This window comes from Xenopus laevis, chromosome 9_10S (assembly GCF_017654675.1).
Source record: "Xenopus laevis strain J_2021 chromosome 9_10S, Xenopus_laevis_v10.1, whole genome shotgun sequence".
Taxonomy (NCBI): domain Eukaryota; kingdom Metazoa; phylum Chordata; class Amphibia; order Anura; family Pipidae; genus Xenopus; species Xenopus laevis.
In genome coordinates, this window is record NC_054388.1 from 85,625,610 (window position 1) to 85,641,224 (window position 15,615).

General features: G+C 34.6%; 1 protein-coding gene across 1 annotated transcript in view; it reads right to left on the reverse strand.

Moving 5' to 3' along the window:
* The window catches only part of LOC100126660 (glutamate receptor ionotropic, NMDA 2A-like), a 271,249-nt gene that overhangs the window by 53,991 nt on the left and 201,643 nt on the right, over window positions 1–15,615 (reverse strand). The window contains exon 5 of the mRNA XM_018239071.2: window positions 6,821–6,935. Within this exon, the coding sequence (XP_018094560.2) occupies window positions 6,821–6,935 (115 nt within the window). The remainder of the gene's footprint in view (window positions 1–6,820; window positions 6,936–15,615) is intronic.

Below are 15,615 nucleotides of genomic sequence, written 5' to 3' on the forward strand. Positions count from 1 at the left end.
ATTTTAAAGGGAGTTAAATAAAATATATTGCAAGTTTAAAGAACACCTCTACCATGTCTGAATACAAATAATGTCATTCAGCTTAAACACTATTTAAAATAGAATGAGATTTGTATCGCAGACTGCAAGTTTATCCCAGTAAAAAATGTTTTCTGTCCTTATTTTGACTTCTGTTAGTATGTATAATACTGTATTTGTGTGTACAGAAAATAAAGTAGCACACTGTTGGTATACTAGAACTTTTTTTTGGTATATATATATATATATATATATATATATATATATATATATATATATAGTCAAATACAAGAGTCCTCTGCACTCAACCCATTATCAATATATTTAAGACAGCGACATTTTGTGCATACTGCTACTAAAAAATGCCTTACCCTTTAAACAAAACAGGGAAGGGTAAGGGTAAGGCATTTTTTAGTAGCAGTATGCACAAAATGTCGCTGTCTTAAATATATTGATAATGGGTTGAGTGCAGAGGACTCTTGTATTTGACTATATGTATTTTGTGGTCACACCCTCATTGCACCCCCGCCTAATGGTTTTAAAAAATAGTGGTGAGCACAACTTTCCCTTGTTTGTTATATATATATATATATGTATATATATATATATATATATATATATATATATATATATATATATATATATATATATATATATATATATATATATATATATATATATATATGTAGGGGATCAGACACATCCTTCCTCTGCTTTTCTGTCTGTCCATCATCCAGTCTGGTTACAAGCTGGAGAGCATCCCAGTGCATTCCTGGGAGAGGGGAAGTCCCCTGACTTTGGAGCCAAATGTACAGGGTTACAGACAGAGTTTATAAAGGAACCCCTACTGCAGCAGCCAACCAGAGCCAGATCTGTGAAGTGTGGCAGTGTTGCTTGAAAAGACTAATCAGGAAGAGCTTGAAGAGGGCTGAGTTGTGCTCTACTTTGAGTAAGCATTTGTGCTTAAGGTAAAGACAGTTTCTATCTCCTGCCTATGGATACTTTAGCCACTGTTTGGTTTCCCAGGATGAGGACAGGTCTTGCTTGTGTACCTGCCACGTGGGAGCGGCTACTATCTCCAAAGGAAAAGGTATCTTGTAGCAGGTAGCGCTACCTGGGGACATAAGAGCTCTTGGGAAGGGACATTCCATTTGAACTGAACTGTGTGGGCATTAACCCCTTCCAGAGGATTGGGACTGTGATAATAAAAAGGACTGTGTTGGAGAGACAGTCAGAGTGATACCTAAAGTGAGTTAGGTAGGTCCCACATGTCCCCAGTGCAAGAGTGCATTGTATATTAGATTGCCCAAGTACTTTCACTATAGTTTTACATAAAGTTATATTGCAAACTTGTGTGTTTTATTTTTCCTAATGGAACCCCCCCCTGAGGTGTGCTCCTCAGTGTTCCCTAGGTGCAGGTACTGCGCTGTAAATACACAATCATACACAAAGGGGATTCATGGCCCAGGATTGCAAAGGGTTAATTGTTATTTGAAGATACAGTAACCAAATTAGGGTTTCTATATATATATATATATATATATATATATATATATATATATATATATATATATATATATATATATATATATATATATATATATATATATATATATATATATATATATACAGATGAAGCCACTTGGATTTGTGAGTTAAATGCGTCATGACTCAGGGTTAATTAAAGAAACTGTGTTATCTAAAGTCATCTTAACTCATTTAATGCATTTAACCTTTTCATTAGCATACCAAAGCACCATTGTTCACAATGGGAACTGCTTTAATTAGATGGGATGCTGTGACACAATTTTCTGTGTTAAATGGTATAAGTGGGATATCTGTGTTTAGTTATTCTGTGTCAAACAGGCAAACCAAAGGCATCCCATCTAATAAAGCATTCACGATTGCGAACAATGCTACTTTGGTATGCTAATGAAAAGGTTAAATGCATTAAATAAGATGAGTTAAGATGACTTTAGATAACACAGTTTCTTCAATTAACCCAGAGTCATAATGCATTTAACACACAAATGTGTTTTCATTTTATTATCATTACATTATTAAAACTGTAGACTTTTAAATATCTTTAAGACCTCTATGACCCCCAATTAAGACATAAGGATTCTTACTCAATGACGGAGAACACACAGCTTTATTTGGTGTTTGGTCTCACAGGCAGATTCAATTAGTATTGCCGTTGTTTTGTATATAGATAGTAAAAATAATTTTGCAAAATGTGACAACATTGTGGGAAGAAAGAAACAGTGGTGACCTGCAATCTGTGATTTTAAAAGAACTATTTGCTGAAGTTTAGAAGGCATATTAGAATATAAATGCACACATGGGCAGAAAGCCTGAACTACTTTACATTTCATGCTCACAAAAAGTAGACCCAAATAGCAACTAGTCAATGGAGATATGAAATAATGCTCTAAAGCAGTAACAGCTGTTCTAACATGAAATAAATATTATGTTTTCTTTCTTTATTTCTGCAAAACAATCCTCATGAGATATCTATGTATGCACTTTGTGTGCTAATTCATTAAAAGTTGTTTTCATTTATTCTACAGAATACAGTTTAGTAACACATAAATAGTTGAGCCAGCAATTGCATACTTCATTCCACCAGCACCTACAAATTTTATTTTGCTGGGAACATTCCATACCAGCCTACTCTGGTTTAGATAGAAGTGCATTCTCCTAGGTCAAAACACATTGTCAAATAAGAGCTTGCTCAGGTACAAGAGGGAGACAAACAAACTAGATGACATGATGGAGGATTACCAAAAAAGAGAAGCACAATCGTCATAAAATCATGTTTTTTTTAGTAGTCGTTTTGCAGGGTAGCAATGTCCAAGAAATAGATGAGACCATTTCTGCCTAATCTTAGGCTGGACATCAAGTACTGACAAGAAACACGATAACAGAGAAAACAATCACCAGTGGCTCAGAATAGATATCCAGATGTAAAGGGAACATTCTTTGCAGAATATGAAGTAGATGTTCACAAAATTCTTTTACTCATGTCTCTTAGGCAAATGGCACCTACTACCTTGCTCACAGGGGTAAATAGGAAAAAGAATGCAACAATCGAAAAACAGACAGGTCAGTGACTAGACAGCAGGGGCCCCTTAGTATAAATGCAATAATGTATGGAAAAAGCAAAAAAATGTGCCCAGTAGTACTTTATTAGAATCACTGTTTAATACTCCTGAAGTACATAAAAGATTGTGGGGGTTATTTATTAAGGCACAATTTAGACACAGAAAACCCAAAAAAGTTGTAGTAAAAAAAGATGAGATTTTTTTGCAATTTATGAAGCTGTTCCAAGTCCATATCCAATACACCATCTAAAACCTGAGGAATTCATGTAAAAGTCAATAGCAGTAAGTCCCCTTAACCATTTGAAGATGTTTTAACCCAGAATTATTTGTGGTTTTGGGGCTTGAAAAGCTAAAAATTTTCATGCAGTAATTCGAAAAGATCGTGGTTTTTCCTGATCCATTTTTTTTGATTAATAAATTGTGTATTATAGTTTGGTCAGACTTTTTTTATTCAAAAAATCCCAAAAATTCGGATTTTAATAAATAACTTCCTAAGTGGCAGTTATATCGAAACAAGATGGTGTAGGCACATAACAGAATGCATTAGAGCAGATTGTAATTACACTCAATTGATACTTATATTGTTTTATAATAAAACGATCTAATGTAGATACAACCATAGTGAGTTTAGACATATGGCTATGTCAGACATGCCTGCCTGTGTGGTATGTAATCATGCAAATCAAGCATGGATATGAATGTCTGATTTTGTTGTTTAACTGTCATTGTTTTTAGAGAAGAAACAAAACCCTCTTGAAATATGCAAAATTTTCATTTTTTTAAAAATCATCCCCCAATCATTGAACTATTTTGTCCACAATTATTTTGACTTAAACATGTCCTCTACCCTTTTCCTTGCCTGATGCATGTAGGTTTCTTAAAACTGCACTGGTCCCAGAGATATTGGGAAATATTTGTTATAAAATCTTAAATTTTCAGCACTGAGCACTGAGATGTTATATGTACCTTTGTATTTGTAATACTTTATCTGTTGCAGATTTTGGAGACGCATCAAACTTTACCAAGATAAGAAGGGCTGTTCATATTTTCAATGCAACCCATATGATGATTTAAAAGGTAGTTCACATTAAAGTTTACTCTTAGCTACTATGCTACTATGCTACTATGCAGTAAGACTTTTTATACTATGGCCGAAAGGCAAAGAAGTTAGGGACCGCCATATGGGGTTTACCTTGACGTGGTATGGTGGCTTTTCAACTTTATGATCATAACTTTGTAACTAAAAACCCCTGTTTTGTAAACTTTTGAGACAGGGGACTAGGGAATGTGCATTACAACTAGCAATTCCATTATACTTTAATATACTATTACTTAGCCTTTAGAGTGCTTCCACACCCCCTATTTTGTACATTTTACTCTCAGCTTGTTATAGAATGTCTTTTTAGTTGACCATCATTTTTTATTTTTTTAGTTACGGATTTGCTATTTATTGTAAACTATTTTTCTGTGAGGTTCCAGTTTATTGTTACTCTTACTTTTTAATTACCTTTCTATTCAGGCCTCTCCTGCTCATCTTTCATTTTCTGCCTGATTTGGCCATCTATAGGGTATATTTATGAAAGGGTGAAGTTAAAGATGGCCACAGTCTGCTAGAGTGAAATTCTGCCACTCCATTAATTTTTATGGGATTTGTAAAGGCATAGTTATCAATGGGTGAAAGTGAAAGTTCACCCTTTGATAAATACGCCTTTAAAAATCCCATAGAAATTAATGGAGAGATATTACCTAGCGGACTGTGGTGATCTCTAACTTACAATGAATGAAAAGCCGATACCTTTTTATGCAACAAACGGGGTGATCCCAAGCTGTATTCCATGGTGCTCTTGACACAGTTCAACAGATCAAACGTTTTGGGACCACATGGCCCTTCATCAGTGATCGCTGATGAAGGGTTATGCGGTCCCGAAACGTTTGCAGGTTTCAAATGAAAAAATAGTGGAGTGCACACACATTCACACTTTTTCATGTGTTAATATATATATAATTATATATTTACATTCCTTTATATATATATATATATATATATATATATATTTTTTTTTTTTTTTTTTATTAAATTCAGACTTTTTAAGAATCACACATTTTTTGGAATGTATTAAACCCTGAGGATGGAAAACTCAGAATCTGAAAATCTGGCATCTCAGACCTGTCGAGGTTGCATATAAGTCAATGGGAGAAGTCCCAATGATTTTTTTTTTTTTTTATGAGTTTTGTGCTATACCCCAAAGTTTTCGGGCAAAAATCGGAGTTTTCGGGTGAAAAATCTGAATAAATCATGAAAATCGGATGAAAAATCAAAAAAATTCATGAAAATTAAAAAATTTTCCTGCAAAGCTAATTTTCAGGAAAATGTAACAATAAATAAGCGTAAACAGAAGCGGATTTGATCGGAGTTTGTAGCAGAAAATATTGAGATAAATTCGGACTTCAATAAATAGCCACCCAAATGTATGTATATAATATATGTATGTGTACTGAATATAAAAGTAAATATCTATCCAGAAACAAAAACGGTTACCAATAAACAGTTCACTGCAGTGCCAAAATCATTGAAGCCCCCAAATTAAATATTTCTTGAACCATATATATATATTCAAAGAAAAAAGACAGCACTCACAGGACTTGTATGGAAAAAAAGCCACAAGGGCTGTGATTTACAGCCCTTGTGGCTTTTTTTCCATACAAGTCCTGTGAGTGGAAATATAAGTTTTACCAGCACCTAGGCATTTAACTTTTTCATTGTGGAGTGCACCAGTTTGGATTCTTTAGCTAGGAAATTAGCTAGATTTTTGGATTATATATATATATATATATATATATATATATATATATATATATATATATATATATAATCCAAAAATCTAGCTAATTTCCCTGGATTCCCATATTCTTTCCAGCACTGCCCAATATACGTTCTACATTTAAAAGAATTATACTGTGCAAGGCTTGCTAAAAAATCTCCGGAGCCCCTTATTACAAGTATTCCTCCAACAATCCTCTGTGTACATTTATGAGAAAAATACAGTGAAGGGCTGTGCCAAAATATCTGCAGCCCTGTATTAGGTGTATTTCTCTCCAATGGTAACTTGTATTTTGTAAGAAGCAAGACTATAACCAAAGTTCAAGCATGGTTAATCAGCTTGTTTTTAATAGTTACAGTACTTCAAATGAATTTGTAATTTTACATTGTTTTTGCACTCTCTGGTCCTAGTCTCTCTCACACTCCTAAAACCTTCCTGTAAAATCATAATTCCTACTGAAGGAATGTGACATAGTGGGCAATGTCACATTCATTTGGAACATGGTCAACAGTAATTGGATGGTAATGGTCTCCTACATATAAAGCTTTAGAATTAAACTGCTCATAACTCATCATCATATGAAGTTTTGAGGTGCTCTAATGTGATTGAATGGGATCTCCCCCATCCTGGAATAGACCCTTTCAGACTGGCATGTGCCATATATTTTACTTGATAAAATAACTTCATATACTAAATAATTAAGTGATGTCCAGCTGATTTTAAAGCTGTGGCTAATGAGGCATTACTTTTATAACGGAAGCAATAGAATAATATATTAACATGTGAATATTAGAATTAAAAACTGTATCTGTCATATTGGCTTATTCAACTTGGGCAAACATTAGAATAGTGCATTCAGAATATGAAATATATTACCTTCTCCCACTCTCTATCCATATTCAACAATAAAACCACTAGTTTGGGATTTGCTTGATATCCATCTTCTGTAAAGGACAAATCCTTGCCATCCCAAGTTACATTTATCATGAATCTGCCAAAAGAAAGATAAAAGATAAGTCAGTCAGCCAACCATCCATCCAGTTTTTAATTAACAAATAAATTCAGTTTTTATATTATTTTAATAAACTTTAAAATATTTTATTATTTCTTTCTTGGTATCTACTATGAATAAAATAAATAAACATCAGTATGCTTATTCAAAAGTTTATAAACATTATTGAGTAATGTTCTGTGAAGATCTCAAAGAATTTTTACCCAAAACTGTGCATAACATAGCAATGTACTGTTAAATTAATCACACATATAAATCATAAATACAAAATACAAATTATACATTTAAAATCATATCAATGCCATCTTAAATGTTATTTCTAAACTACATGCAAATATAATTTAAAATGTTCAATACATTTTCATCCTAAACAATGAATCAAAATCAAAGATTTCAAAGACTTTGTAAATGAAGTAGCAGTCGGCCTCTATTTCAAATAATCATTTATTTCAAGCCAGAACTACAGTTCCTGCAGTATCTTGCACACGTCTGTGATTCTACCTCTTTGCAGATTTGTTAATCACAAAAGTGAAAGGCATTTTGGGAACTGAAAGAGAGAGATAGTTGAATTTATATTTACAAAGAATGTTGACAAGTTAATTTCTGAGGGTTTTTGTTTTTAAATGAATCTCAAAAAATCACAATTGTGGACAAAATGTGGAAATTTCTACTGTTAATAAACTGACACTTAAGGGGGTTATTTATTAAAGTTCGAATTTATCTCAATATTTTCTGCTACAAACTCCGATCAAATCTGCTCGGATTTTTACACTTATTTATTATTACATTGCCTGAAAATTTGCTTTTGGGAAAAAATTAGATTTTCATGATTTTTTGGATTTTTCAACCGGTTTTCAAGATTTTTTCAAATTTTTCACCCAAAAACTCAGATTTCTTATGCTTTTTGCCCGTAAACTCCGAAAATGTCTGGTTATTGCACATCAAATAAATCACTGGGACTTCTCCCATTGACTTATATGCAACCTCAACATGTCTGATATGCCAGATTTTCAGATTCTGACTTTTCCATCCTCGTGGTTAAATACATTCCGAAAAAAATTGTGATTTTTTAAAAGTCCAATGTTGTAAAAAAACAAAAACATGAGTTTTGGGATTTTTGCATTCTGAGTTTAGTAAATAACCCCTTATTTAACCCCAGTTTATATGGCTTTATTATACATATCCACTGCTTAAAATATAATATTTAAATATTTACAAATCAGTTCATAAGGCAGACCAGTAAGTTACAACATGCACATTCATACCATTTGTTATAATTTATTATTTTGCTTGTGTGCAGTATCAGGGTGAATTTTGCTTACCAGTAAGGGCAGACTACCTTTTCATACAGAGTTCTGAAATGATACACTTATGATAGGGCTGTCTCCTTATTTTGGAAAGAGACACATGCAGTAAATGATCCTTGATCTAAGTAAAACTGAGCTGATACAAAATTGGTCTGAATTCAAGGTTATCTGATTATGGCAGTGAGAAGAAAAAGTGAGATCTTATTTAGAGTTCAACTACACTTACAGATCCTGACATTTGACAAAGATAATAGTCCCGCAGCCTTCATTTTGTAAGGCTTCCAGTGTTGGTGACTCTAACTATGAAGGCTAAAGCTGGGAAAACATAATTTAAAGGAATCATCATGTGTTTTCAATGCACCATGCTAGAAAAAAAAACATTGCCAGTTTTCTGCTTTTCATCAATGGGCTACATCAGCTTAGAGGCCCAAATGATTTAAAGGTGTGGAAATTAAATTAATGTCAGTGTCCTGATGGACTGAAGATAAAATATAAGTAACCTATTGAAGAGTGAATCACACAATCCTCATAAAAAATCTATGAAATGATACTTCAAAAGGAATTCACAACTGTGCCTGGGAACCATATACTGTGTAATAAGACAGAAAGGTGAACTGGAATGAACAGTGACTGAGAATAGGACATCAAAGGCTTGGATTAGCCTTAATAAATGACTGACAGATATTTAAAATGCTGACTGTAAAATGTGATGCCAAATTAAATGAACTAAAACAAATTCATTGCAATAGACTGGAATTTATCGCATGAATTACATTTTTGACTTTCAACATATAGAATTTAAAAACAATGAATTGCTATATACTGGTAATAACTATTTTTGTATCATGTCATGTCTTTAGTTTATGTTAATTGCTTTGTTCCTGTAGGCCAATTGTAATGATATAGCTTGGCATCTGGTGTGATACCTTTTGCACAGCTACAGTACAAAGCACAACTAATCAGATGCACTGAAATCTGGCATGGTCTGTTCATCACAAAGACAGTTGTATAAGAATAAGTCTGCAAAACATATTTGATGTCGATTGATTGTCAGTTTAGCTTGATAAAGTGCCAACAAGCCCTGAAATGTTGTTGCACTGCCCTAAATTGTGCAATAAAGGCATTTTAATCTAAACAACACTAGTGGTGCTGTTCCAGTTTGACCCAAGTATAGTGTAACAATGAGAAGTGGCCACTGGAGAACGTGCACCACATTGAAGTAATAATTAATTGTTGTGCTGGTGCTGATTGCTTGCTATATGCAAAACAGAAATTCTGAAAAAAATAATATTTTAATATATTATGCGAGGAGCTTTCTTGGATAAATTAGTTACTAGTTACCTTCACAGGGACAGTATGATGATGGAGAGGTTTGATTATTATGGACTACATTTGTGAGTGATTGAGTTTCTGAATTTTATTTTTTGACACTTGGATGTATTATTTATATATATATTCCCATTTTCAGTTGTTTTGGTGCTGGATAACATCTTTCCCATACCCAAACACTAATGTTTTTCATCTGTCCACAGTTACAGTACATCTCTATATCCATTGTGGACTGAAATGTAGTGATGGTCGAATTTCTTCCATTTCGCTTCGCCGAAAAATTTGTGAATTTCCTACGAAATTCGCAAAACGTGAATTTTGACGCCAGCGTCCAAATATTTTGGACGCCGGCGACAATTTCCGATGCTGGCAACAATTGACAATTCTGACGCCCATTACAATCAATGGGCGCCTAGAATTGTCGCAGGCGCCTGAATCTCAAATTTTTGCGGCAATTTTGCAAATTTATTCTCCAGCGGCGAAACGTGGAAATTCGCCGCGAATTCACGCCTGGCAAATAAATTCGCCCATCACTACTGAAATGGGAAAAGAACAATAATATAAAAGGCAAAATATATTTAAGAAAGGGGGATTCAATGTATAACTAAATAAAATGGCCTTCATGTACAAGACATATTGATATATAAACCAATATCTTTATTTACAATAAAGAGTGTACAGGTATTTAAATGATAGTGAGAAAAAAACAGGCTCTTCAAAATATCTACAATACACAGCTAACAGATTCATTACAAGCTGTTCCACAAAAACATTTTAAAAGAGGGAACAAAATGTTCAAGTAGTCAAAGGTAAATGTGTTCCTAGTTCTGTATCTCTTGGTTTTCGTCACAGTGATAGAAGTGAACCTGTCTGGAACACTAATTTTATGCAGGTGTGGGATGTGCTACTCATGTCCTTATGACTAATGACAATCCTCTAGCTAAATCATTGCTAAATCATTGCTGTTGAAAATTAATAGTAAAATGTTCAATATGATTCATTATGTAAACAGGGCATGATCCATAATAAAACTCAGGAGTTTTTTAATGGTAATGGCAGGTGGCTACTCTACATACATTTATTAAACCCAAGAACCTACTTCAACTAAAAATGGATCATTAGATATCCAAAATATCTTTCCTGATATGCCAGTTTTACTTTCTAATAACATTTCTATGGATTTATTGACTAAGAAAGCTAATGATGTTCTCCTGGCTTGGAGGAAGATCTTATTTTAGATGTATACCAAAAAAACAAACAAATAAAAATCAACTTAATAAGACTAAAGCATAGGAACCAAGCACACAAAATGTATGCCCCATCTGTATATGATGTAGCTAACACCCAATATGAACAGATCAAAAAATACAGTCAGTATCATGGTTTAGGTTAAGGCTACAAAAAGCTATCTCAGAGGTTTAAGGAATGTAATCAGGAAAGGGAAGGCCACAGACACAGTTGCTGTAAAACCAAAGTTTGGCAGGCCAAGAAAATTACAGGAGCGGCATATGCGGAGGTTTGTGAGTATGGTTACAGACAACCCAAAGATCACCTCCAAAAACCTGCAAGAACATCTTGCTGCAGATGGTGTATCTGTACATTGTTCTACATTGCAGCGCAATTTGCACAAAGAACATCTGTATGGCAGGGGGATGAGAAAGAAGCACTTTCTGCACTCTTGCCACAAACAGAGTTGCTTTTTGTATGCAAAAGCTCATTTAGACAAGCCACAGTCATTTTGGAACAAAGTGCTTTTTACTGATGAGACAAAAATTTCGTTTTTTGGTCAATACAAAAAGTGTTTTGCATGGTGGAAGAAGAACACTGCATTCCAAGAAAAAAACTGCTACCTACTGTCAAATTTGGTGGAGGTTCCATCATGCTGTGGGGCTGTGTGGCTAGTTCAGGGACTGGGCCCTTGTTAAAGTCGAGGGTTGGATGAATTCAACCCAGTATCAACAAATTCTTCAGGATAATGTTCAAGCATCAGTCACAAAGTTGAAGTTACGCAGGGGTCGGATATTCCAACAGGACAATGACCCTAAACACACTTTGAAATCTATAAAGGCATTTATGCAGAGGGAGAAGTACAATATTCTGGAATGGCCGTCACAGTCCCCCAACTTGAATATCATGGAAAATCTATGGGATGATTTGAAGCAGGCTGTCCGTGCTTTATAGCCATCAAATTTAACTGAACTGGAGAGATTTGTATGGATGAATGGTAAAAAAATACCTCCATTCAGAATCAAGACACTCATCAAAGGTTATAGGAGGTGTCTAGAGGCTGTTACATTTGCAAAAGGAGGCTCAACTAAGTATTGATGTAATATCTTTGTTGGGGTGCCCAAATTTAGGCACATGTCTAATTTATTTATGATGCATATTGCATATTTTTTAATCCAATAAACTTTATGTCACTGCTAAATTACTACTGTTTCCATAAGGCATGTTATATATCAAACATAAGTTGCTACTTTGAAAGCTCAGCCAATGATAAACAAAACCCCAAAGAATTAAGAGGGGTTCCAAAATGTTTTCATATTACTGTATATAAAAAAGATTTTTGGAATTCTTAATGTATATAATATCTATTAAATAATTTCCCTAAATCATTGCAAGCATATACATTGAACTGCGCAGGACCTTACAATGACTTCCCAGTTGACTCTGGCCTGTGAACTGGACTACACTCCTGCTCCCTCATTTGGTACAACATTGCCCATTTGATATTGACCCAGCCTGTTCCACGTCTATGCTGCCTGCTCCTACTATACGTTCGGTTCCCTTGCCTGCCCAGAACTCGCTGCTTGGTACTCTCACCTTAAGTCCTAGTGACATCTGAGTAATGGAGGGCTCCACCCGAAGCCAAAGGCTGCTGCTATTGGCAGAAGATTGAGCCATGACCGGTTTCTTGGAGTTAGTTCTGGGTTTGGGATACCCTATGTTACACCAACATTTCAAATCACAATCTAGAACAAAAATGATTGCTGAGATTCTGAAGATTTTCTTTTTATGCTCAAAAACCAAATCAGATCATATTAAGAGGGTTATTTATCAAAGTCCGAATTTATCTCAATATTTTCTGTTACCAACTCCGATCAAATCCGCTCAGGTTTTTTACTCTTATTTATTATTACATTTTCCCGAAAATTTGCCTATGGGGAAAAAAACGAATTTTCATCCAATTTTCAGGAATTTCACGATTTTTTCTGAATTTTTGCATTCGTTGTTAAGTAAATAACCCCCTTAAAGTCTTGTCATTTACGTCGGTCATGGTTTTACAGATAATGAGACAAAAACAGGCCTAACTTTAAGTAGTAGCCTTCATATTTATCAATGTATTCCATATTGCACCTATCAGAAGTCACCTTTTCAAACCCTTCATACCACAAACATATAAATATACAACTTTGTCATCAGCTAAGAGTCATATATTTAGCCACTTATTAGGGTGGAAGTTGCATATAGAAAACAGCACCTAGATGCTATTTTAAGGACATGTAAAGCGCATTTCACTGAGGGGTGCCACAATGTTAGCCACTCTCCCCCACTTAAATAAATCACTAACTTTTTTCTTGCTCAAATAAAACTGCAATGGCTCATAGAAACACCATCTAATGCCTGCTCTGACATTGCATTTGTCTTTTTTTCTGGTGTCTCAGACACATGCTCTGTTGCCAAAGCCTAAACTGCATTTTGAAAATTTTTGAGAGTGCATTTATTTTTCTTAGTGCATTACATGCTTAGCCTCCATGCCTTCAAGGAGGATCTATTGTTATATGAAGGAGCAGAGTGAACCCTAGAATCCTAAGTGGAAACCACACACATTAACCTGACCTGTTTCTGCTTATGTTTTGAAATACAGGTGGATGGCTGGAAAAATATAACCCAAATGATGGGCCATTTGCTTTGCAAGAACATCTGCTACTGATGCACATAGACCTGCCTTTGGGAAGAAGAACCTTTGCTGAATGTCCATACGTGGTGATCTATTGCACTAGGCTGAGAAAATTCACCTTCTCAGTCATAAAATCTTTGACTGCTGTAAGATGTTCTTTGGCCCACAGGAAGATTGATGCAAGCCTGAGTAATATAGTTGGTCCATACCTGAAGTCTTACACCTTCCAGCTTCTTCTGTAAAAATAGAAAAGTGGAGACAACTACCTAAAATGCAAGACAGGAGGGGGCCCACAAACAAACGAAGACCCCTGTGGAGGCTTAAATGACTTCTGCACCCCTCCTCCCACAAATACAGCACTGCTAGCATTCAGCAGCATTGTATTCATGAGTTGCAGGCTGGGGGAGGCACATAGGATATCGGTCATTCTGTAGATATCAAATACAAGTATGGGATCTATTATCTGAAATGCTTGGGACATGGGGTTGTCTGGATAAAGGTTTTTCCATAATTTGGATCTGTTTACTTTTTACTTCATAGATAACAAAAAAAAACATTTAAATGGTCAATAAATCCAATATGATTTGTTTTTATGGGAGCTTATTTACCATCAAATGGAAAATAATGTGTTATATTTACAGAAAAAAGGGAAATAACTACAAATACTATATAAGAAACTTTTGCAATGGACCATATAGTAGATGGCCTTAATATAACAATATTAACCTCTTGTATTGGTTATTGGTGCTTTGTATGTAATTCTGTAAGTATAATGTATAAACCCATTTATTGAACAGCACTGCAGAATATGTTGGAACATTAGAATAATAATAATCATAATGTTGTAAATTGGAGCTTTCCAGATATCTATTTTCTGTATTTACATTCATGTGTACATAAGAGATCACGTGCCTTAATATCTCTCTAATTCACATGCTGTATGTTATTCCTCACTTTGGACTATTTTACAAGTTTTTGTATTGGAAATTCACTTTAGGGGGCCCATTTACTTAGCTCGAGTGAAGGAATAGAGAAAAAAACTTTGAATTTCGAATGTTTTTTTGGCTACTTCGACCATCGACTATGACTACGACTTCGAATCTAACAATTCGAACTAAAATTCATTGGACCATTCGACCATTCGATAATCAAAGTACTGTCTCTTTAAGAAAAAACTTCAACCTCCTAGTTCGCCACCTAAAAGCTACCGAAGTCAATGTTAGCCTATGGGGAAGGTCCCCATAGGCTCTGCTAGCTGTTTTTGGTCGAACAAAAATCGTTCGATCAAAGGATTAAAATCCTTTGAATCAAACAATTCGAAGGATTTAATCGATTTTTCTTTCGATCGTTCGATCGAACGAATAGTGCTAAATCCTTCAACTTCGATATTCGAAGTCGAAGGATTTAACTTCGACAGTCGAATATCGAGAGTTAATTAACCCTCGATATTCGACCTTAAGTAAATTTGCCCCCAACTGTTAATGTTAATAATCATTTAGATGGTGCTATATTTCTTTATATTATATGTGTATTGTGGTATAATATGAGGAACTGAACCATTCCTACTAGAGTCAGACCACTATATATAGCTCTACAGTCAGTACTGTAATACTATAATATGTTGTGCAGCTACTGAAATGATTTTTCAATAGTGTACATTTAAGATCTAGCAAATATAACTAGTGATGGGCGAATTTATTCACCAGGCGCGAATTTGCGTCGAATTTGCGCGATACGCCGCCAGCAAAAAAACTCATTGCCAGCAAATAAATTCGCCAAACCGCCCTGAAAATTCACTGATGAAAATTTGCTGACGTCGAAAAAAAACGGACGCCGGCGTCAAAAACGGACGCTTTGATTGCCAAAGTAAAGCCATATAGGACAGTTAGCTCTTTTATTGCATTTTTCATTATTCGCTATTCAAATGTCATCCAGACATATGTAGCTAACGGTAATATATCTGGAAACTACACTCTAAAATACCCTTTTGAAAAAAGTTTTTAATAGGATATCAAGTTTGTAGCTGCTTATTGTAGCGGTCCTATAGCTTAAGAAGTTTTTCATTTCCGTTGTGTAGTTTTGAACTCAAAAGTATTTGACTCCTTGAATTTATATTGTAAAT